Source organism: Rutidosis leptorrhynchoides, chromosome 4 (genome assembly GCF_046630445.1).
Source record: "Rutidosis leptorrhynchoides isolate AG116_Rl617_1_P2 chromosome 4, CSIRO_AGI_Rlap_v1, whole genome shotgun sequence".
NCBI lineage: Eukaryota > Viridiplantae > Streptophyta > Magnoliopsida > Asterales > Asteraceae > Rutidosis > Rutidosis leptorrhynchoides.
Window position 1 is genome coordinate 14,837,655 of NC_092336.1, and position 26,223 is coordinate 14,863,877.

The 26,223-nt window shown below is 33.5% G+C and overlaps 2 protein-coding genes and 1 non-coding gene across 3 annotated transcripts; 2 read left to right on the plus strand and 1 right to left on the minus strand.

Annotated features, from left to right (window-relative positions):
• The first annotated feature begins 4,753 nt into the window (after positions 1-4,753).
• LOC139843653 (uncharacterized) lies at positions 4,754-7,185 on the plus strand. Its single transcript, XM_071833770.1, has 5 exons — positions 4,754-5,033; positions 5,326-5,559; positions 5,866-5,944; positions 6,165-6,243; positions 6,867-7,185. The coding sequence occupies exons 1-5, from the start codon at positions 4,755-4,757 to the stop codon at positions 6,940-6,942; spliced, it is 747 nt and encodes a 248-aa protein (XP_071689871.1). The 5' UTR covers position 4,754; the 3' UTR covers positions 6,943-7,185.
• Positions 7,186-9,582: 2,397 nt separating this feature from the next.
• Positions 9,583-10,869, plus strand: LOC139840422 (pelargonidin 3-O-(6-caffeoylglucoside) 5-O-(6-O-malonylglucoside) 4'''-malonyltransferase-like). Its single transcript, XM_071830689.1, has one exon. It carries the CDS (start codon positions 9,583-9,585, stop codon positions 10,867-10,869), a length of 1,287 nt encoding a protein of 428 aa, XP_071686790.1.
• A 15,000-nt stretch (positions 10,870-25,869) lies between these two features.
• On the minus strand, positions 25,870-25,976 carry LOC139845815 (small nucleolar RNA R71). The gene has a single exon (XR_011758571.1). It is a non-coding gene; the product is annotated as a small nucleolar RNA R71 (small nucleolar RNA).
• Between the last annotated feature and the right edge of the window lie 247 nt (positions 25,977-26,223).

Consider the following 26,223-nt stretch of genomic DNA (forward strand, 5'->3'; position numbering starts at 1 on the left):
TAAATGAAAAGTTCTTAATTTTTCGCTAGCTTTCCAATGACATGCATATCATATACCCTATCTCAGTAGCATATGTATCTAATTCAGGATTCAACAAACCTATCTAAGGACAATATCGAATGTACAAGCATGCATAATCCTATATACTCGAGCACTAGTCAGGGATACACTATTGATATATAAAAGTTAAGTTATGAGTGCTCACGTATCAATATTGAGATTCAATATTGCAGAAAAGTACGTAGACGCAACGGAGATGATAAACACTAGATTGACCTCACGAGCATACCCATGAACCATACCCATCACTTCCATAGCTATAACCCATAATTTCCTTAGCTTCGACTCATTCAAAAAACTATTTTGAAATTACTCGGACATCACTCCGTCTTAATATTTTATGTATACTAATAATATCTTGAAATAATACAGAGCAAATATATATATATATATATATATATATATATATATATATATATATATATATATATATATATATATATGTAAATCGATTGAGAGAGTTTAGAGAAATATATTTTCAAGTTTCTATGAAATAATGAAACCTATTGAATTATATTTATAATAGATTTTTGAATTATTAAAGTGAATTATTAAAGTATGAATTATTAAAGTGAATTATTAAAGTATGAATTATTAAAGTGAATTATTAAAGTATGAATTATTAAAGTGAATTATTAAAGTATGAATTATTAAAGTGAATTATTAAAGTATGAATTATTAAAGTGAATTATTAAAGTATGAATTATTAAAGTGAATTATTAAAGTATGAATTATTAAAGTGAATTATTAAAGTTAAAGTAAAGTAAAAGTAAAGTAAAGGTAAAGTTAAAGTATAGTAAAAGTATAAAAACTATGTATGTATAATACGCGTATAAATATATATAATATTAATTTAAATCGTTATATATATTTAATGAAATAAAATATAAATATCGTTATATTTATTATACTGGTTAAGTAATGAGTTGTCAAAAGTGATTCTATTTATTTATAAAAGTTTAATAATAAAGTTTTTTTTTAAACTGAAAACGTTTTTGTACGTTTGAAAATAGATTAATAGAATATTATGGAAACCAATTCTCCACTAGCTTTTGTCTAACTTTCGTAAATGACACTTTTTATTTTTATTTATAAATAGCTTTACAAATTATTCCGAATATCGTTAAGAGGAATAGATTTCTCAAATCATAGTGGACCTCTCAACAGAGACTTGTAATCATAATTCAATGTTTCTGATAATTCAATCATTTAATATATTTTTTTAATTTCGTCGATAATCATATTGAAACAAATACGTTCATATAAAGCATTATACTTTTAAATACTTTGTTGACATTTTCAATTTATAACATATACACATATACATACATATTCATATATGTTCATTTAATGGTTCGTGAATCATTGGAATTTGGTCGAGGTTTAAATGAATGTATAAACATAGTTTAAAATCCTTGAGATTTAACTTAACAAACATTGCTTATCGTGTCAGAATAATATAAAGATAAAGTTTAAATTTAGTCGGAAATTTCCGGGTCGTCACAATAGTTTTAATGTTTTGCATAATCTGTACATAAAGGTGGATCACAAGATTTCAGTTGTTTCATCCAGAAACGTTTATCAAAATATTCTACAAGATTGAGCACCCTGGTAACTAAACTTAACGTATATATAATTTGTACCCTTTGTATAATCATCTTAATAATACACGCAAACCAACGTGTACGCTTCTCAAATAGCATACGTCCGTTAAAAGGCTAGTGCTCTAGCTCGGACGGGGATATCAAGCCCTATGGATCCATATACTACTACTCGCGCCCACCAGTTCTTATAACTGGCAGTTACTGGTTACCAAAGCTAAGGGATTTTCGGTTCAAACTCAGTGTATAATTTAGTATGTACTTGTATCCATTGCGTTTAAAATAAAGTGCATGTATTCTCAGCCCAAAAATATAGATTGCAAAAGCAATTAAAAAGGGAGCAAATGAAACTCACCTTAGCAGCATATAAAGTTGTTCACCAAAATGTTACCGAAACTCGGATTACCAATTAATCGTAGATCTCAACCTAGAGAACATATGTTGGTCAATAAATGTCTATTAAGCTAGGTCAGGTCATAGTGTATCACAATCCTAATGCTCGAGATTGACATATAATAGTTATCCAAAGTCGTTTCAAAAAGTCAATTTTGACAATAGTTCAACAAAACGAGACGTGCCTTATATAAGGATTCATTTACTCGGTTGGTAATATTTAAAAGTTCACTTTATCAGTCTCGTAAACAAGTTGTTTAAATCTTAATTGCAGATTCAAAAGCAATTTCAATTAACGTCAATCATAATTCAGTTGATCATATCTTTTAATCCGTTCATCGAAACTATTCGATATCTAAATGAAAAGTTATTGATTTTTCGCCAGCTTTTCAAAAACATGTATATCATATACCTTTTACCAGTAATATATGTATTTAATTAGTGATTCATTATAAACTGTTTAACGACGAAATTTAGCATACAAGCATATATAAATATATATACTCGAGCACTAGACATGGATACATAATTAATATATAAAAGATAAGATATGAGTGCTTACGTATCAGTATTGAGATTCAATATTGTAGGAAAGTACGTAGACGTAACAGAGGTGATAAACACTAGGTTTGATTTGCAAACAATACCCATGAATATTACCCACAACCTCCATAGCTATAACCCATAATTTCCTTGGCTTTATCCCGCTCGAAAACCCATTTCAAAAGTGACACGCTCAAGGCTTCGTCGTAATATTTTATGTATATTCTAATAATAATAATAAGATTAATAATAATAATATTAATCCTAATAATAATAATAATAATAATAATAATAATAATAATAATAATAATAATAATAATAATAATCTTTATTAATAATAATATAAATAATAAAATAATTAATATTAATTACGAAGTAATATAGTAATACAGATAGATAGATGAATGATATGTAAGAGCCAGAATTCGAGCTTTTTATAGAACCTTTTCTGAAAAAGTACCCCATGCGAGTGCATGGGATTTTAGTGCAATTCTCATGCACTTGCATGAGCTCATGCACTTGCATGGGTTTTATGCCTATTTCCCATGCGATCGCATGGCCGTCAGATCCAGCTCACATATTTTTTGTTTTCTTGTTTGTCGACATAATTAAATATAATATATATAATATATATAATTTATATAATTAATTATATATTATATTAAATTCATGTGCATAGTTGACTTGTAATTTTCGTTCCGATGACTCGTACGTTGTCACTCGACTTATGTCCCGGTTCCGGTTTCTCGAACGCATTTTCTTACGCTTAGAAAACTTGCAATTTAATTCTTAACAATTAATATTCTAATTATTGTATGTGTCCAAATTACGTTATTTAAACAAACACTTTATCATTTATTCCGAATACCGTTAAAAAGGAATAATTTCTCAAATCAGTGTGGTCCTCACAACAGAGACCCGTAACAATATTATAATCATTAAGAGACTTAATAAATATCTTTTAATTCAATCGTTTGCTATTATCTTTTAACTTCGTAGTTAAATATATCAATCAGATAATTAAACCAATAAGTTTAATGCACAGTATCATATACTCAACACTTTGTTACGTTTTCAAGTTATAGTATATGTATCTATTTACATATAATTGTTCGCGAATCGTTGAGAACCATCGAAAGGTAATTGAATAGTTCAAAAGTATTGAGACTCAGTTTTACAGACTTTGCTTATCGTGTCGAAAACGTTAAAGATTAAATTTAAATTTGGTCAGAAATTTCCCGGTCATCACAAATATTTAGATAGATAGTTTTCAACCCATGGTTAGAAGTCTCGTGTCGACACAACGACCTGAGCTATGTGCATGTGATGCTTCATAAGAAAAAGAATAGACAACCATCTAGGGCCAACATTGGCCCTACCGAACGTGATGATCTACAATATGCATTATCTCGTAGGAATGACATGAGGTTCGGGAGACAAGAGTTTTGTTTAACGATGGGTTTTATATTCGGAGCAGATACCGGTTTGATCCATTACGTTTCCGAAGAAGTTAGGAAAGACCACGAGATAAACCGTGAATATAGGCTAAATTATCATATTAACTATTAGACAAAACTTACGAATAGTACCAGGGGTATTTTCGTTTTTTCACCCTTTTTTTTCCCTTCTTTTTTTCAAGTAACACCACAAAAGCCCCCAACATTTTGTTTAAAAATTAAAATCGTCCCCCAACACAGGGGGTTAAAGCGTCAAATCAAAATTTTCATAAAATATCTTTTTTTTTCCTTATTTCTTTCAAGTAACACCACAAAAGCCCCCCCACACTTTGTTCAAAAATTAAAATCGTCCCCCAACACAGGGGTTAAAGCGTCAAATCAAAATTTTCATAAAATATCTTAAATAAACTCCACTCAAATATTCAACAGGTCATATCTTTTCGCTCGCAACGAGTTAAATTTTTCCGACACCATCCTTAAACTCGAAATAATTTTATGAACACAATGTCACTAACTATACGCAAAACGGATACTTTTAAAAAAACGCTAAATATTTAAGGTACTTTTCATATAAGTTGATTTTTTCACTCGCAGGCTTCGTAACTAAACACAATAAAATACATTAAAAATCCAACAACTCGGCGAAGCCAGGTTGGAAAACTAGTTTTAACTAACGAAAGAAACACCTACTTATGCAAAAATGTCAAATTCAGTGGATATGAAACCAGAAACCCTAGAAGATAACCACGTCGATCATCAAAACCCTAATCACGAAATCGATACAACTCATGAATTCGAATCACTTGCTCGAGCCTGGCTCTCAACTCTCCCGTCTGACAAATCACTAAACCCTAATGACGTTCAAACTTGGCTCCAGTCCAATAATTCATCCTTACCTGATCACATCAAATCAATGCCTCCATCAGATGTGTATCAGATGTTTACTTCCTTTCTAAACGATGGAAATGTCTCCAATGAGGTAGCATATATTAAAATTAAATTTTTTGTTATAATTGACTTACGTGTTTGACTACAATTAGGGATTTTGACTTTTATTGAATGCATGTTTGTTACTTTGCTAGTATAATATGAGGTATTAGCTGCAGATTATGATAATTGAGTTGAGTCTTTGACTACAATTAGGGATTTTGACTTTTATTGAATGTGTGTTTGTTATTGAAATCGAAATATTACTTATTAGCTGGAGAGTATAATATATGTTGTTGTTCTTGCAGTGATAATTCTTTTTTTTTTTTTTTTTTTTTTGGTAGGAAAAAGATCCGTATCATTTTCGGTTCCAACGGTCTGATCAATGGAAGCCAATTTATACATGGTTAGAGACTTTACAAACAGAGGAGGTGATTAACTCAAAAGAAATTATAGATTGGCTAACGGAGAATCCAGAAGTCAGGGACGATTTGTCTGCTAGACATTCACGTTATCACCTAATGCATTACATTAAAAAATGTCACATGAAAATTTTGAAGAGAAAAGAGAAGAAGCAGGTAAAGTTACACATTATCGTATCGTATCGCTTTATTTTGCATTAGTATGCAACAAAATGCAATGTATTATTTACGTTTCAGCGACACAACGTACTTATCGTTACCAAATGGTAAAAAGAAAAGTGTTTATATATGATGGTAATTAATATTACAACTTCTTGGCCTATGCCAGTTGATTTTGGCGAAGTACTTTTATGCTAGAACAAGGCAAAAACTTGACTGTATATTTTCTTTCATGTTCAAACTTCTTTTTTTTTTTTTTTAAATTATTTAATGCTTCTTTGACATGTCTCTTTGGTTTTGCAGGGATTGCATACTACCATTAAGTTAAGTTCTCCAAGAACTCACAAGACTGATGAAAAGAAATCACTAGTTTCCCTTTCAAGTATGTTACATGACTTTTTCCTTCCCTTTTCATGTACTCTGCAAATGAGTTCATTGGTTTTAATATGGTTTAATGAAAATGTTAAATCTTTGTTCTCATTTGCAAATACCATGCGAATTATTTCATTTGTCTTCATGGATATTGCATTAAGTTGAGTACAGAGAAATGCTGAAATTCCTGCATGTATTTGCAATATTATATATGACTTCATTGTTTGAAGGTACTAGTGTGACAAAGATTCCAAAGGATAGTCCAATATACATGGTGAAACGAAACGAAGCTCTCCGAAAATTTGAGATGTGAGATTTTTTTTCTTCTTCTTTTTCATTCTTTTTATGTATTGCAAAATGGTTTTTTGAATCAACGAGTGTTTTTTATTGGTAACCAAGTTAAAGGCAACATCTAGCCTTTTATGTATTTCCCCATAAATAATGGCTGCAAAATACTGTAGTCTAACAACTTTTTAAACTATATTTATCTCCAAAAGTTGCATGTAATATGGGTAGAGGTGGCAACATGGGTGAGATGATTAACAGGTCAAAGCGGGTAATTTTGTTGGTGCTGGTAGAAATGGGTCTGGCCAGTTTGTCCTAGACACTTTACACATAGCCTCATAGTTTTTTCTCACATGTGATTAGTATTGTCACATATGACTCCAATATTGTATCTTTTTCAATAAAATAATCTTCTTTTTTAAATTTATATATAGATTATAAAAGATTATACTCCGTATATTATATATGAAGTTCAATGCACTACAATAAGTCTTGATATTATCTACTTGTTTGATCCATTTAACCCGTTGTTGATGATCAAACCCACATGGGCATGGTTATAATTAAAAGAGTCAATCACCACCTCAATATAACATGAGTACTGATTATGTTTGGTGGCTCACTTTTTCCATTACTTGTGTTGACAGTTTGTTAGAAATGGAGAAACAACTTGCCACCGTTTTTCAAAATCAAGAAGCTGCAAATGTTGTAGCAGGGCCATGATAGTAGTTAACATGATGTATGAGAAACCAACAACCACAGGTCTGCAACCCATGAATGGTAAAAATGTAATGACCTTGTGCGCTTTTCAATCTTTACTTAACAATATTCTATATGAAGCTTGCCTTTAGAAGATTAGTATTATGTACTTGTTTAACACAAATTTACAAGCATTTAATGCTTTTGTTGTCTTTTGCAACATCTTTTGAAGGTTAAAACCAATGAAGGATACATGAATCTTTCTTGTAGCAACTAAAGTTGGTACCTTTTTACTCTGTTTTTCTACAATCTTCAAATTAGGGGGTGACAATGGGTAATGGGAATGAGAGTGGATTTTAAACCCATCATCCGACTTGGGTTTAAAATATGCCTAATGGTCGGTTTGATGTTTATTAGTAATTCTGTTTTGAATTTGGTTTTGGTTTAACCAGATCCAAAATATCCAAAACCGAATTTAATTTTGGTTTTACTCGATCCGAAAACCAATTTTCAAATTCGGTTTGGTTTTCTTCCGGTTTGGTTTTTGGGTTAAACGGTTTCAAACCAAATACCAAACACCCCAACACTGTAGTGAGGTGGTTGCCGTATCCAGAGAGAGTTTGGTTAAATATAAAACACGATTTTCGAAGGAAAAACCTTATGTTTTACGATAGGAACTTCTCGAAAACACGAATGGACACATCCACACTCAAAAACATGGATTTTGAACGTAAAAATATAATTTTTTGATCACAAAAACACTTTTTCAACAAAAACCCAAAGCAACCCTTGATGATTTCGACTAAAAACGTTTGATTCGACAACCCTACGGTCTGATACCACTTTGTAAACGATTTTAGGGATCTTAGAACAAACGTGGACCCCATCTAGAGGCGGAAAACACTAGAGCAAGCTTTGGGGTCGATAATCAAACCTACAAGAACGACTCCTCGAGTTGTTATTCGTGTTGGGTAGGTTTGGGGTCGATAATCAGACGAAACTAAATGGCTAGGGTATGAGTAGGGGGAGAAAACTATCAAAGTTACTTGACACCCATATATATACGACCTGCAGACACAGTCGATTGACTGCGTTCCTAGTCGATCAACTGACTTCGACAGTCGGTCGACTGTGATCAACTGATAATTGATTAAATATTAAACATCTCAAACATTCAAAAGTTATAATAAGTTTACAATAATGATCGATAAACAAATGAAATAACGTGCAAAGTAACAGAACTAGGGATATTAGTTTTGGTGAGAAAATGCTAATATGACGCTGATGTGACAGTTAGTCATGCAGAAGAAAGTGTGTCATGGTTTGAGAGTAGCTAATAGAGTCTCCAATAAGAAAAATAAACACCACGTAAGATTGACCAAATTATGGCGTACTTCTAACAAAATCGGATGAATTATTATTATTACTCATCATAGAGATATCGGATGTGGTCAAGTGTATTATTTTAGCATTTATTCCTTAGCTTATATTTTTCCATTAAAAATTACATCAGTTAGATAGAGTAAATAAGGTGGCGATTGTATATACTCGCTCTTTCATTTGATGTATCTGTAGCTGGTCTGTATAGCTCAACTCAAACATTATTACTGTATTTGCTTAAATCACGCATACATGTGCACTCGTTTGATAAAATGTCAACGATGAGTCCTAGCAATTCAGAAAGCTTCTATACAGAATTAATTAATCCGTATATACATACTTAATTGATTAAAATTTTTATTGTTTATTCTTTAAGTTTATAGTTTTGATTAATTAATAATTAATATAACTATATCATGAGTGATGAGTTTTATGACTAGTATAAACGATGATAATATAAATAATATTAGGTGGGGATTGTATACCTGTTAATACTCATTCTTTAATTTGATGTATCAGTACCACGTGATTCATATCGATCGCTAAACTCAGGCATTATGTATTGCTTAAATCAAGCATGTGCACTCGTTTGATAAAATGTCAACGATGAACTTTAGCAATTCACAAAGCTTTTATACAGAATTGATTAGTTTGTACTTATAATTGATAATTGATTTCAATCTTTATTGTTTATTCTTTGAGTTTATAGCCTTGATAGATATTCCTTATTATAATATACAATCTCTGTTCTAAAGAACAGTCTGGTTTGACTTTACATTGAATTCAAAATATTTGGATGAATTGTCTATTTTACTCATTTAATTTTAATGTTGTTCATTTAATTTTAATGTTGTTATAAAGAGTAACTAATAAATTAATTGTTATATTTAATGTTAAATTTTCAATAATAAAAGTGACATAATTGAAATTCAATGATTTTTAATTGTTATTTAGAGTAAAGAACAATAATTTTGGAACAAATAAAAATAATAAAGTGGAACATAAGGAGTATATGTGATTATATAGGATACATTCAAGATTTGTACATTAAGCAAATAATAAGATTCTAATATAGTCAACGCATACACTTTTATATTTTAAATTTTTTATGAGTAGTACTTGCGTTCTACTCCAATAATATAATTATAATATACTGTAAATCTGTAATAAAACTGAACATCTAAGATCTCATATTAAGTATAAATGTAGTTCTAGTTTAGGTGAAAGCATTGTCATCTTCCACCTCTTCTTTAACTATAGAGTACGTATTAAACATTAATAACGATGAAGCTTTCAAAACAATCAAGCACATTCATAAAACCTTTTGTCCCAACCCCTGAAACCCATCGTCACTTTAAGTTAGGCTTCATCGATGAGCTAACTATTTTATGTAACGTGAAAGTCATTCTTTTCTTCTCCCCGATTAGTGATCAGAATAGGAATTTTGTAGTTGGGTTAGAAAAATCCCTTGAAAAAACCTTAACAAGATTATACCCTCTTGCGGGTAGATACGTTGATGAACCTCAAATCGTTGAGTGTAATGATGAAGGTGTTGAATTTATACATGCCGAAGTTAATATTAAATTTCAAGAAATTCATGGGTCCGGAATGGATCCTAATTTGGTTGATAAGTTCATTTCATTCAATACTCGTGCGGCTCATAAGTTGACTGACCCCTTACTTTCAATACAAGTTACTAAATTTGAGTGTGGAGGGGTAGCAGTTGGTGTAAGCGCTACACACAAGATTGTAGATGCGTCCACTTTGTGTACATTCCTAAATGTTTGGGCTGCCATAAACCGAGAGGAAAATGAGTTTGAATTCTCAGGGGCATGTTTCAACTCATCGTCCCTGTTTCCTGCACGTGGCCTACGTTCTACGGATATACCAACTATTAGCGATGATATGTTGAGCAAGTATACAAGAAAGAAATATTCATTCAGTGAGAGTGAAATATCAAACATTAGAGCAAAAGCTGCATTCGCAAGTGGAGATACTAGCATCCGTCGTTGGTCTAAGGTACAGTTGGCAATAGCCATCCTTTCAAAGGCTTTCATTGATTTGGATCGTGCGATAAATAAATATCCAAGAGAGTCTGTAGTCGTGCAGCCAATGAATCTAAGAGGGAAAATGGCATCCCTAATTCCTAAGCATTCTTGTGGGAATCTTTTGACATTTTGCATCACGAAATCTGGTATATTTGAAACTACCATTGAGTTGGCAGATGTTATAAGCGATGCAATCAAAAAGGCCGTTAATAACTACTCAAAATTACACCACGATACCGAAGAAGGAAAATCGATGGTTTGGGATTCCGTTTTAGAGATGGCCAAGATTCCCAAATCTACTCATTTGATTGGAATTGGTAGTTGGTGCGGATTCCCTTTTTATGAAGCTAACTTTGGCTTTGGAAAACCAATTTGGGTTGCCCCTGGGACGGTACCAATGGAAAACGCAACATATTTGTTGGATGATGCAGGAGGAAATGGAGTAGAAGCACATGTCTTTTTGGAAGTTAACGACGTCCCTATTTTTGAAAAAAGTCTGAATGCCAATGCTTTACGTGCATAAAAAATCTTTTTCTTTCGCTTGTTTTTTTCCGATGATTTGATTATAAAGTAAGTTGATGCTTAATTTTTAGGAGTGTGTGTGCAAATGTTAGATCATTTACGAGGTCGTTTTGCTTGCTTTAACATTTTTAAAGACTTTAGTTTGAAATTGTTCATTACTTTTTACTTCAATATTCTGGTAGCTGTTTGTGATTTGACCAAATCAAGTGAATTATCAATGAGTTTTTTATGTCCTTATCAATATATAATCTGAATTTTTTTTTTTTTTTTTTAACGAGGAACTCCACTATGGGCCAGAGCACATTGGCCTCCCACCGCAAGTAAACCCCGGGTAATATAATCTGAAAATTTATCTTGGCCTCCACCGTTTAATATATTTTCCATTTAAAATGTAGTAATGTCTTGCAATTGTTGTTACCTGCTAGAATCAATCCTGCTCCATCAAATATGGATGAACCAAAACGGGCTCAAGTTATAATATGGTTATGTTGTTCTCTGACTCGCATCTGATTCGTAACAAGGCAATTCGAAACGCCAAAAAGGATTAAGTTGAATAAATATGGTTATGAATGGAGCGCATGTTATTTGTATAGCTCTACTTTGCACTTCTATAGTCTAGACAGAAATAATAGTTAATGTACGCTTAAGGATGTAGTATTTTCTTGTGGTTACAACCAAGGTTGCATAGTACATCAGTCGAGAAGTAATCGATTGGGACTTTGGGGTGTGTGAATCATTCGTATACAGATTCATCATCATATACCTTGTCTTGATTATAGTTCACATGTCCTGTTCATACCAAACTATCCATTAAACGAACTTCAATCAAATTAGTTGTTAAAATTTGGTATTAAAGTATAATTTTTTTTTTTTAACGGCGGTTAAGAGTCATTGACGGGGCCGAACTCAATGTCGACACCCACTCCCCCTATAATTTTCTTGGTACGAATCGTTACAATCCTACCATCCCTCATAAGGAAATCCCCACGACGAATCCATACGAGCATCGCGTATGGTAAAACCTCCTCGGGTGAGGCCCGAACGCAAGACGTCCGCAACCTCCGAGGCCCATGAATGAGCCGGTAACAATAAGGAAAATTTTGAAGCGAGTGAGAGTCGAATAACTGACCTCCCATATGGGAAGGCAAATCACTATCACTACGCCAACTTCTTGTTGTTGTATAAGAGTATAATAGTAGTACACTTATCGATCTAGTACAATCATTTTATGTCAACATTCTGGAATTCGTTTATTTGACATGTTATGTAAAAGACAAACCATTTAGGACGACATAGAGTTTTGCCGGTTAATTGATCGAATTAATCATTTCGTTAAGTTAATAATCATACATGAATCAAATCTGGCCAAGGAACTGAAGGAAGAGTTGAAAATAGCAGGGGAGTAATCATGCTAAGATGCGTACATCAGAGTATGAGGTCAGATTATTTGCCCTTCCGGGTAGTCCGAACAGGGAAAAACCTTCTGCCTTTAAAGTGTTTTTTTTTTTTTTTTTTGAAATTAATTGTTTAGTTAGATTTTGGTATGTTTGACATTTCTGATTAAAAGAGAAAGACCGGGTGTTGTTGAGATCTAGTTGTTGTTAAAGGTCTAACTAGCTTCGTTTTAGAGTTTAGAATTTATGCCTGGTTCAAATTCTGTTAACTTTAAGCATGAGTCGAACACATAATCGAAAAACAGAGGTTGAAAAGTTCATCATGTTCTTCGCATATTAGCTCAATTCAGAGTAATTTAGTTAGTGATCAGATTGAAGTTTTTAAAAGATCACTAAGTGCAGGAAATCATTAGATTTGATTAATTCGAGCTAATTCGATGATTTGATCGTCTCAGAAAAATTGTTCATCGACCTTTAAACACTGTTCTTGGCACCGACAGGTCAATTTCAAAATCAACTGCCCCTATTTTGATCCATTTCCCTAATTGAAATTGTGTGTTTTGTGTTCATGAAACACCTCGGGCGAACATTCTGTAAGCTAAATCATTTGTTCAAGTGATGACATTTACCTAACAATTTAGTTCGTTAAATCGCTGCTACGTTGGAAGAGTTGCACTAAGAAGAAAGACCAAAGTTTGCAGTGGTCAAAGAGTTAAAGAATAAAAGTTTTATTTGCCTTTAAAAAAAATGATTTAAAAGTTTTGAAAGAGTTCATTTGACAAGTTCAGTTTTAAGGGTTCAAAATAATTGAAAGTTCAAAAAGTTCACTCTAAAAATCCAGATCAAAGGGTTCAGTTAAGATCCGATTCAGATAAGTTCAGTAGGTTCACAGATTCAATCATGAGGTAGAAACTGCTAAATTGTCAAATTCATATTGCCACTTGCAATAAATCACTCATCAGAGCATACATGATGTAACATAAGATTGTTGTAGGGTTTAAAGATACTTACACAGTAGACCATTAATACATTAATGGGTCAGAATTGCCACCTTTATCCCTTCTATACCATACTGTGATGCACTGCAACAAATATAACATAGGATTGTTTTAGGGTTGAAAGATACTTACACAATAGACCATTACATTAATGGGTCAGAATTACCACCTTTATTACTGTCTATACCATATTGTGATGCCTTTGGAGTTTTTTACTTTATGATATCTTAAGAAATATGATAAAGGTTATGGTGTATTTAGCAACTATATACAAATATATCTAAATTGGATATAAAGCTTCAAAGTAAATGTAAGCACCACATCGCAAAAACTTCATCTGTCAATTATCAATCAGTAATATTGAATAAAAAAAGATGCTTTACATCCAGAAAACAACAAACCACCATGAGTCAAATGTGTCACAACTATCTATATCCTTCCTTAAAAGAATTTACATGTCGAATTATGATAAATAAACTGGTCTAAAATATTAAAATAAGTATGAGGACAATATCAATAACCTCATGAGGACAATTATAACTAAACTTCACCTGTCAACTATAAGCATGAGAACAACTATATCTAAATTGTATCTGAATGTGAGTGTAAACCATATTACCAGAATTTCATGTCCAATAACCGAAAGTTGAGCTACCGTGAGCTACTATTCTGTTAATTGGACATGAGAAGGCAAGTTCATGTACGCTGCAACCTCCGAGTTACTTGGATAGATTAACAAATCCTAAATTGCACATTTTCAAAAATAAAAAGATAAAAATAATCAGTAAAAGTAAATGGCATACCAATAATGAGCATTCCTAATCAATCAACCACACAACTTATTAGATGAGCATTTCTTCAAACACATTGTCTTCATGTTTAGTTTAAGTGTTCAACAATAGCAAAAGAAACTCTTTTAAAATTTTAATAGAGGGTAAAAAGAAACCCTAATTTCTAGAAATTTAACATAATCATTCGAAACAAATCTCATTCAAACATCAGATAAGGACTCTTCATAACATAAGGGAAACCCAATCGGATTAAAGCAACGAAGTTATCTTCAATGAACAATCCACCTAGTTCAATTATGTGATATCAAAATCAAGTCCTCACTTTGAAGGCGCATAAAACAATTTACAAATCGGTTGATTAATAGTTAAAAAAATGTAGAAAAATGCGAAGTCGTGATTCATATTGACATACCTTCAAACAATCGTCTCCTTGGCAGTTTGAATCGGACCTTTTTGGTTCGGAATTTCAACTAGTGTACCAGAAAAGAGATTTTGAATGGAATTCTAACTGGTGAACTAGGAAACATCAGAATGTAATTTGTACAGATTCTAAGGTGCTAGATCGTAATCTAGAAGCTGCTGGACATGGTGGTCTTGAAATTGATGTTCAGACGATTGTCAATGGCGAACTGATATTACACTTACTCCATCCACTGCTGTGTGTGTTGCTCTTTCTAGCATTCTATACGTCTTTACATGTTGTAAAATGTGCGCAGTTTTGTTGGATGTGAAGTATATTAAAACAAGAGGAAGGGAACGGTTCAAATAAATAGGCGCGCAGCGGCCTAACACGTGAAGAAAGCATCAGATTGAAGAAAACTCTGTTTAGGATTTTTCCTTGGAGGCGCGGCACGACCCTATATAGCCGCGGCGCGGCTAGTGTCTGACGGGTAGTTTCCATATTTATGTTTTTCTTGTTCTCCAAGGTATTTTTGGCTTATATAAGCATCCTATTGTAACCCTCATGTATGTGCACGAATTATATCAATAAAATCTCCTTAGTTGGTCCGTGGATTGAAGTGATCGACATTTGATTACATATAACCACGTTAAATCTTGCGTTCTTTAATTTTTCGTTTATTGTCTTTCGTTTGTCAAAGTGGGTAATTAATCTTATTGTTTGGGTCCTATGATCCTTACAATTGGTATCTAGAGCTCAAGTTTCGAGTTGAGATCGATGGCGGAAGACGGTAAATTGAAGATTGAGCGGTTTGATGGCAAAGACTTCGCCTTTTGGAAGATGCAAATAGAAGACTACTTGTATCAAAAGAAACTTCACCAACCTTTGTTGGAAACCAAACCCGAAGGCATGAACGATGCCGATTGGATGCTCTTGGATCGTCAAGCTTTGGGTGCGGTTCGTCTTGCACTCGCCAAGAACGTTGTTGGTAATATTTTGAATGAAAAGACAACGTTTAATTGTTAGAAGGCACTCTCCAACATGTATGAGAAACCTACGGTGGCGAATAAGGTTTTTCTTATGCGACAATTGTTCATTACGAAGATGAAGGAAGGTATGAGTGCAATGGATCATATCAACGAACTTAACAATCTTGCTTCAAGATTAGAGTCGGTTGAAATCAAATTTGTGATGAACTAAAAGCACTAATCTTGCTTTCATCATTACCGGAAAGTTGGTCGGGTACGGTTACCGCGGTTAGTAGCTCTACCGGTACTACTAAGCTTGCGTATGAAGGAATTAGGGATTTAATTCTCGGTGAAGACACTCGTAGGAGAAGTTCGGGGGAATTGTTATCCGGTTCTTTGTTAAGTACCGAAACCGTGGTAGGAAAATTGATCGCGGTGTGAAGAAGAGTAAACGGAAGTTAAAGAAGAGGTATCCATCGAAAGACCGAAGTGAAGCTATTTGTTAGGGTTGCAATCAAAAGGGGCATTATCAAAGGAATTGTAAGAATGCTCCGGTTAAAGATGTTAACTTAACCGCGGAAGATACGGAGGATGCATTATTATGTAGTATTGAAAGTTCGGTGGAGTCTTGGGTCTTGGATTCAGGAGCTTCATTTCACGCCACATCCACTAAGAGCATGATGAAGAATTTTCGGTCGTATCAAGGTAAAGTTAGATTGGCAAACAACAAAGGTCTCGAGATTAAAGGTATAGGAAATTTGTATTGAAGACTACTCTTGGTTCTAATTAGACTTTGAAAAACGTGAGGTTTATTCCTAAGTTAAAAAGGAAGCTAATATCGATTGGTCAATTAGATGAAGAAGGTAATGAGGTTACTTTCAAGAATCGCCAATGGAAGGTGATTAAGGGTAGTGGTGTGTAACGACCCGTCAAAATCGCTATTGACGCGGCACGTTAATCATTGATTCCACAGTGAGGTTTTGACCTCTATATGATACGTTTTGATAAAATATTGCATTCATTAAAATAAGTGACTTTCTAAACATAGAAAGTTATAAACATGTGGGCGAGTGCTTAGGTATAAGCAAAACCCCAAAATACATAAGTCTTTAATTTACAGGTTGACTTCACGGTCCAATTATTTATTACACAACGCAGTTTTATTTTGAATGCAATAAACTTTGTACAAAGCATGAGAGACTCCATGCAGGCAACAAGCACATCACAGCGGAAGCATTCTAAGGACCTGAGAATAAAACATGCTAAAAAATCAACACGAATGTTGGTGAGTTATAGGTTTAATTGCTCGAGTCATAAACATATATAAAGATAGACCACAAGATTTCATCAAAAGTTTATCAATAGATTCTACGTAACAGAGCACCCTGGTAACTAAACTTAACGCTATAAGGATAATTACCCCATTCGTTTTAATACACGCAAACCAACGTGTCATAAACTCAAATAACATACGTCCGTTAAAAGGCTAGCGCTCTAGCTCGGACGGGGATGTCAAGCCCTATGGATTCATATACAATTATTCGCGCCCACCAGTCCATATCCTATGTACTGGCAGCTACTAGTTACCAAAGCTAAGGGATTTTCGGTTTAACTCAGTGTAGAATTTAGTATGTACTTGTGTCTTATTGCGTTTAAAATAAATTGCATGTATTCTCAGCCCAAAAATATTTAAAGTATTTAAAAAGGGAGACTATAACTCACAGTTCAATATTGAGACTCAATATTGTAGGCAAATTGCGTGGACGTAATGATGGTAGACGACTGTATGGTTGGCCTTGGATTCAAGAACAATACTCCGAACAATACCTTAGCTTAAAGCGGTTTGAAACCCGAATTAAAACACTCTCGAATATACTTTATTATTATTAAACTTAAATTATAAATTATAATTATAATATAATATTTGATTACATAGATTGATTATGAAAATATTCGTCGAGTAAACTGGCATTTTATAGGCATGTTTCCTGATTTTGGTCCCCATGCGATCGCATGTGTTTTCAGTGCTTTTGCCATGCGATCGCATGGCGTTTTGTTTGCTAGTTTGTCGACATAATATTTACTATAGCAAATAGTGTTTTTGGGCCCCATGCGATCGCATGGGTTTTCAGTGCATTTGCCATGCGATCGCATGGCTAGGTTGAACAGCTCATTTCTGCTTGTTTTCTAGTTCGTCGACATCAAATAGTGTTACTGTAGCAAATAGTGTTACTGTAGCAAATAGTGTTTTACTGTTGCAAATAGCGTTTACTGTAGCAAATAGTGTTCACTTTAGCACTGTAGCAAAATACGGTTTCGCTGTAGCAAATAGTATTTTACTGTAGCAAATAGTGTTTTACTGTAGCAAAGTCGTTTTTACTTGTACATATATATATATATACATACATATAATTGTTCATGAATCGTCGAGAGTAGTCAAAGGTAATTGTATATATGAAACAGTTCTAAAATTTTGAGACTCAATCTAACAGACTTTGTTTAACGTGTCAAAATAATAAATCGTATAGAGAATTGGTTTAAATAAGTTGAAATTTTTCGGGTCATCACAGTACCTCCCCGTTAAAGAAAATTTCGTCCCGAAATTTTGAGTAGTACCTGTTTCATGAGCGATATCATTGAACAAATGTGGATACTTTTGCTTCATTTGATCCTCACGTTCCCAAGTAAACTCGGGTCCTCGTCTAGCGTTCTAACGAACTCTAACTATCGGTATTTTGCTTTGTTTTAATTGTTTGACCTCACGGTCCATGATTTCAACAGGTTCTTCGACAAAATGGAGTTTATCATTAATTCGTATTTCGTCAAGAGGAATTACGACATCCTCTTCAGCTAAACATTTCTTCAAATTTGACACGTGAAATGTGTCGTGAACACTACTAAGTTCTTGCGGTAGCTTTAATCGATAAGCAACTGCTCCAATTATTTCGGTGATTTCAAAGGGTCCTACGTACCTAGGACTTAACTTTCCTCGTTTACCGAATCGTACTACGCCTTTCCAGGGTGACACTTTCAACATGACTTTGTCGCTCACTTGAAATTCTAGCGGTTTTCTTCTTACATCAGCATAACTCTTTTGGCGACTCATGGCCGTTTTCAATCACTGTTGTATTTGAATGATCTTTTCGGTGGTTTCATGAATAATTTCTGGTCCAGTAAGTTGTATTTCTCCTACTTCACTCCAACAGATAGGAGATCTGCACTTTCTACCGTAAAGTGCTTCAAATGGCGCTGCGTTGATGCTCGTATGATAGCTGTTATTGTATGAAAATTCTGCCAACGGTAAGTGTCGATCCCAACTGGTTCCAAAGTCAATCACGCATGCCCGTAACATGTCTTCCAATGTTTGTATTGTTCTTTTACTTTGACCATCTATCTGTGGGTGATAAGCGGTGCTCATATCTAATCGAGTTCCCAATGCTTTTTGTAATGACTGCCAGAAACGTGATGTGAATCGGGTGTCGCGATCAGATATGATAGAGATGGGTACACCATGTATGGAAACTACTTCCTTCAAATATAGGCGTGCTAATTTCTCCATACTGTCTGTCTCCTTTATTGGTAGAAAGTGAGCTGATTTAGTTAGACGATCAACTATCACGCAAATAGTATCATGCCTACTTGCAGTCCTTGGCAATTTCGTAATGAAATCCATGGTTATTCTTTCCCATTTCCACTGCGGAATTTCTGGTTGTTGCAGTAATCCTGACGGCTTTTGGTGCTCAGCTTTGACCTTTGCACACGTCAAACATTTGCTTACATAAGTAGCAATTTCTGTCTTCATATTAGGCCACCAATAAAACTTCTTGAGATCGTGGTACATTTTCCCGTTTCCTGGGTGAATTGAGTACCTCGTTTTGTGTGCTTCATCCAGTACTAGTTACCTTAGGTTACCATATTTTGGCACCCATATCCTACCAGCAAAATACAGGATTCCATCGGCTTTTACTTCAAGTTGTTTTTCTAACCCTTTGCTCATTTCGCCTTTTTCGTTTTCTTCTTTTAAAGCTTCTAACTGTGCTGCTTGAATTTGCTTTGTGAGATCAGTACGAATTGTAATATTCAAAGCTCGGACCCTAAGAGGTTTTACTCTTTCTTTCCGACTTAGGGCATCAGCTACAACATTAGCCTTTCCGGGGTGGTAACGGATTTCACAATCGTAATCGTTTAACAACTCTACCCAGCGACGTTGCCTCATATTGAGTTGTTTTTGATCAAAAATAAGCTGAAGTCTCTTATGGTCAGTGTACACTGTACACTTGGTGCCATATAGATAGTGTCTCCATATTTTGAGTGCAAAAACTACTGCTCCAAGTTCCAAATCGTGCGTCGTATAGTTCTTTTCATGAATTTTTAGTTGTCGTGAGGCATATGCGATAAATTTTGTGCGTTGCATTAATACACATCCTAAACCTTGTTGCGAAGCATCACAATAGATCACGAAATTATCATTTCCTTCCGGTAATGACAAAATGGGTGCAGACGTTAACTTCTTCTTTAATAACTGGAATGAGGATTCCTGTTCTGTGGACCAATCATACTTCTTTCCCTTTTGAGTTAATGCAGTTAAGGGTTTGGCGATTCTAGAGAAATCTTGAATGAATCTTCGGTAGTAACCAGCAAGACCTAAGAATTGGCGGATTTGTGTTGGAGTCTTCGGTGTTTCCCATTTACTAATGGCTTCGATCTTGGCAGGGTCAACTTTAATTCCATGTTTACTGACAACATGGCCCAAAAATTGTACTTCTTGTAACCAGAAATCACACTTCGAAAATTTTGCGTACAATTCTTCTTTCTTGAGTATCTCTAGTACCAGTCTTAAGTGTTGCTCATGTTCTTCCTTGTTCTTCGAGTAAATCAATATGTCGTCGATAAAAACAATGACAAATTTGTCTAAATACGATCTACAGATGCGATTCATTAGATCCATGAATACTGCTGGAGCATTAGTCAATCCAAAAGGCATGACTAAAAATTCATAGTGACCGTAACGGGTTCTGAACGCGGTTTTAGGAACATCTTCTTCCTTCACTCTCAGCTGATGATATCCGGAGCGTAGATCAATCTTGGAATAAATACTTGAACCTTGCAATTGATCAAACAAATCATCAATCCTCGGTAATGGGTACCGATTCTTGATCGTTAATTTGTTTAATTCTCGGTAATCTATGCACATTCTCATAGATCCATCCTTCTTCTTGACGAACAGAATAGGAGCACCCCAAGGTGAAAAACTGTGACGAATAAATCAACGGTCCGATAATTCTTGCAACTGAAAAACTGTAGCAAATAGTGTTTTTGGGCCCCATGCGATCGCATGGGTTTTCAGTGCATTTGCCATGCGATCGCATGGCTAGGTTGAACAACTCATTTCTGCTTGTTTTCTAGTTCGTCGACATCAAATAGCGGTACTGTAGCAAATAGTGTCTACTGTAGCAAATAGTGTTTACTGTAGCAAATAGTGTTTAATGTAGCAAATAGTGTTTACTGTAGGAATTCACTGTAGCAAATAGTGTTACTGTAGCAAATCACTGTTTCAAAATACGGTTTCACTGTAGCAAATAGTGTTTTACTGTAGCAAATAGTGTTTTACTGTAGCAAAGTCATTTTTACTTGTACATATATATATATATATATATACATACATATAATTGTTCATGAATCGTCGAGAGTAGTCAAAGGTAATTGTATATATGAAACAGTTCTAAAATTTTGAGACTCAATCTAACAGACTTTGTTTAACGTGTCAAAATAATAAATCGTATAGAGAATTGGTTTAAATAAGTCGAAATTTTTCGGGTCATCACATAGTGTCGTGGCACGTGGACATAAAAGAGGAACTCTTTATATGGTTGAGATGTTTGAAAAAGACACGGTGATTGCTACGGTTGACGTTGGGGCTAGTTCTACTGTATGGCACCGAAGACTCAGGCATATGGGTGAGAAGGGTATGAAGGTTCTTAGTTCGAGTAGGAGAATTCTGGATTTAAAAAAGATAGAGTTAGGGTTTTGCGGACCATGCACTTATGGGAAACAAAAGAAGGTGACTTTTGTTAAATCGGGGAATTCACCAAAGTTAAAGAAATTGGAGCTAGTTCATACGGATGTTTTTGGGCCAACGAATGTAGAATCACATGGAGGTTCTCGTTATTATGTCACCTTCATTGAAGACTCCACTCGAAAGGTATGGGTTTACTTTCTTAAAGCTAAATCCGAAGTATTTGGTGCTTTTGTGAAGTGGAAAGCTATGGTTGAGAATGAGACAAATTTAAAGGTCAAATGCTTAAGGTCGGACAATGAAGGAGAATATGGTAGTCTTGAGTTTAAAGACCATTGTGCAAAGCTCGGTATTAGAATGTTGAAAATGGTACCGAAGACACAACAACACAATGGGGTCGCTGAACGTATGAATCGTACGTTGAATGAAAGGGCTAGAAGTATGAGACTACATGCCGATTTGCCTAAGATGTTTTGGGCGGATGTGGTTAATACGATGGCTTATTTGATTAATAGGGAACCTTCAACACCATTGGGTTTCCGAATTCCCGAGGAAGAATGGCTAGGTAAAAAGGTTAGTTATAATCATTGATAATGCTAAAAACGAACATATATTTCATAGCATTATCCTTCAAGAAAGACAAGCTTTTAGTTGCAATTGTTCTATTTACAAGTAATATTCGTTTAAATAATAAAAGGTGAAGACAAAAGACAGATTCGACGATTTGAAGACGCAAACGACCAAAAAGCTAAAAAGTACAAAGTACAATCAAAGTGGATCAAATTATTGATGAGAAACGTCTCAAAATTGCAAGAGTACAAGACGCAAAATGCAAAGTGCAAGATATTAAATAGTACACAAGGACGTTCGAAAATCCGGAACCGGGACCTAAGTCAACTTACAACGCACGACGCAACGGGCCGAAAATTACAAGTCAACTATGCAAATAAATATAATATAATATACGGAGTATAAATAATTCTTAAAATTATATATATATATTATATTTATATTTTAAAAACCGTCTGCAAAGCTAGGATCCAAAGTGTGAGCTGGAATCTACAGCTCCGCACTCGCGGAGCTTCGAAGGCAAGAAAAACCACACTCACGGAGTGCACAGTATCCAGATGGGGCCTATAAAAGGCAACGCATTTTGCTGAATTCAATACACCTTTTCTAATTCATTCTCTCTATCTCACGTATATATATATATATATATATATATATATATATATATATATATATATATATATATATATATATATTATAATTTTAATTTTAATTTTAATTTTAATTTTAAATTCTAATAATAAGGGTATGTTAGCGAATGTTGTAAGGGTGTAAGTTGAAATTATATTCGTGTAACGCTACGCTATTATTAATCATTGTAAGTTATGTTCAACCTTTTTAAATTAATGTCTCGTAGCTAAGTTATTATTATACTTATTTAAGCTAAAGTAATCATGATGTTGGGCTAAAATATTAAAATTGGGTAATTGGGCTTTGTACTATAATTAGGGTTTGGACAAAAGAACGACACTTGTGTAAATTAGACTATGGGCTATTAATGGACTTTATATTTGTTTAATTAAATGATAGTTTGTTAATTTAATATAAAGATTTACAATTGAACGTACCTATAAATAACTATATAAACTCGATCGGACACGATGGGCGGGATATTTATAAGTATTAATAATTGTTTATTTAACCGGACACGAGAATGGATTAATAGTCTATGGACTTATTAAAACAGGGTTGAATTATATACAAGGAAAATTGGTGTAATTATAGTTTAAGTCCCCAATTAGTTAGAATATTTGACTTCAGATATAAGGATAATTTGACGAGGACACTCGCACTTTATATTTATGACTGATGGACTGTTATGGACAAAAACTAGATGGACATATTGAATAATCCAGGATAAAGGACAATTAACCCATGGTAATAAACTAAAATCAACACGTCAAACATCATGATTACGGAAGTTTAAATAAGCATAATTCCTTTATTTCATATTTAATTGCACTTTTAATTATCGCAATTTTATTTATTGTCATTTTATTTATCGCATTTTAATTATTGTCATTTACTTTACGCATTAAATTAAGTCTTTTATATTTTTAATATTTTACATTAGGTTTTAACTGCGACTAAAGTTTTAAAATCGACAAACCGGTCATTAAACGGTAAAATCCCCCTTTTATAATAATAATATTATTTATATATTTTTGTATTTTTACAATTATAAGTTTTAAAAATATAGCATTAAACTTGGCGAGTTCCCTGTGGACAAACCGGACTTACTAAAAACTACACTACTGTACGATTAGGTACACTGCCTATAAGTGTTGTAGCAAGGTTTAGGTATATCCACTCTATAAATAAATAAATAACTTGTGTAAAATTGTATCGTATTTAATAGTATTTTGTTGTAAAAATATAACTATTTTATACACCACCTCGCACACATCAAGTATTTTTGGCGCCGCTACCGGGGAATAACACTTAACGCCGAAGCGAGACCCTATTAAAAAAAAATTTAGTTTTTAAAATATTTTTGTAAAAGTATATTTACATAAGTTTTTAATTTGAAAAATATAAAAATATAAAAACTATATATCTTTAAGTCTCTAAAAAGAAAAAAAAAGTATTTTTAGTTATAAAATACTAATAAGTGATTTTTATTTAAAATATAAGTTTTAGTTATATTATAAAACATTTTCTATAAAATAAAAACAGAAAAGTAAAAAAATAAAATAGAAACTGAGCCTAAAAAAATTCGACATGCATCTGTGGCATCCGCACTCGCGGTACTTTTTGCCAGTTGGCATCCGCACTCGCGGAGGTATCTGACAGGTCAAACATTGCAGCATTAATTACGAAATTAGGGTTATTTATTTATTATTATTAATTAGGGTTTAATTAAAATATTAATTAGTTTTAGTTTATTAAATTTTTATTTTTAGGTTTTAATTAGTTTTATTACTTATAAAATTAATACTTTTATAAAATATTAATTTAAAAATAATATTTTTATAAAAATTGTACTTTTTACAACTTTAAGTTTATTTTTTATATTTTGTATCTTTTTATTTGTTTTAGCGTAATATTTGTATTTTTCGTTCGTATTTAGTTTTAAGTCATAGTTTTTGCCATAGTTATTTTTATTTCTAGATTTTTAGGCTTTGCCGTAAAATTCCTTAAGTGTTTTTTCTTTAGAATAAGATTTAGGTGCTTTCGATTTTTGCGACGCCGTTTTAAGATTTTAGTACTTTTTAAGTTATTGCCGTTTTGGATATAGAATTTCTTTTAAGCTTTAATACCTTTAGACGCAACCTTTAATTCTTAGTTTTAGACTTTTAAGTTTCGACATTTTTCTTTCTTATTTTTATTTTTCGACGTTTTTCGACGCGCTCTTTTTCTTTCTTATTTTTCGCCACTCTAGTTATTAGGACATAGAATTTTCTATTTCTTCTCTAAAATTTCTTTAAATTTCAACGAAAAATTATTTTAAGTGGTTAAATTGATAGACATCCAAAATTTTCTGGTTCGTAGTAATAGTTGGATTTGTTAGTGGCTGAGTTGTGAGCTTCCGATTTAAAGGGTTCTGGCTCCCTGCTACATCTATTGGCTATTCGAAACGTGGGCAAAAGCAGAAAAGTCTATTAATTGGATAACTTATATAATTTTTCTTTCTTTTTAAAAAACTAATAGGATATTCAGTGAATGCACCGAGCAAAACGTTCACCACCTTTTATACGTTCACCACCTGTAACCAGATCAAGACATCTAGCAAATATTGTCGCCGTTGATTTTTCTTTAGAATCGTCATCCAGTCGACCAAGTACTCCAATTCAAATTTACGATAATCCATATTTTGAACCCGACCTCACAATTGAGAATCCGGAGGATATTCAGGGACAATTCAGAGATCCTGAACCACTAATCTTTCCTCCGGAACCACCAATTATTCAAACAGAAATTGTCAAGGAACAACCCATTAAATCAGAATCCTCTAGTGATTCAGATTCAACAAATTCAATCATGGAGAATCTGGAACCTCTAAGTATGGAAGACCGAATGCGAGCTAAACGCACTAGCCAAGGTCACACAATTACTCAACCTGATATTAATGCGCCAGATTATGAAATCAAAGGACAAATTCTACACATGGTAACTAATCAATGCCAATTTAGTGGTGCACCGAAGGAAGATCCAAATGAACATCTTCGTACATTTAATAGGATATGTACTTTATTTAAAATCAGAGAAGTGGAGGATGAACAGATATATCTCATGTTATTTCCCTGGACTTTAAAGGGAGAAGCCAAAGATTGGTCAGAATCGTTACCTAAAGGGGCGATTGATACATGGGACGTTTTAGTTGAAAAATTTCTTAAACAATTCTTTCCGGTATCTAAAGCCGTGAGACTTCAAGGAGAAATTGTTACGTTCACACAAAAGCCAAATGAAACACTATATGAAGCGTGGACAAGATTTGAAAAGTTATTGAGAGGATGTCCGCAACATGGTTTAGACACCTGTCAAATAGTACAAATATTCTACCAAGGATGCGACATCACTACAAGGAAAGATATAGATATAGCAGCTGGTGGTTCTATTATGAAGAAAACCGCAACTGACGCTTACAAAATTATTGATAACACTGCTTCCCACTCACATGAGTGGCACCAAGAAAAAGATATCATTAGATCATCTAAAGCAGCTAGAACCGATTCTAGCCATGACTTCGATTCCATTTCCGCAAAGATAGATGCTGTC

Coding starts and splice junctions, on each gene's coding strand:
- LOC139843653 (XM_071833770.1), top strand. CDS start 4,755: ATGTCAAATTCAGTGGATATGAAACCAGAAACCCTAGAAGATAACCAC. Junction 5,560..5,865: donor AGAGAAAAGAGAAGAAGCAG/GTAAAGTTACAC, acceptor TTGGTTTTGCAG/GGATTGCATACTACCATTAA. Junction 6,244..6,866: donor GCTCTCCGAAAATTTGAGAT/GTGAGATTTTTT, acceptor TTGTGTTGACAG/TTTGTTAGAAATGGAGAAAC.
- LOC139840422 (XM_071830689.1), top strand. CDS start 9,583: ATGAAGCTTTCAAAACAATCAAGCACATTCATAAAACCTTTTGTCCCA.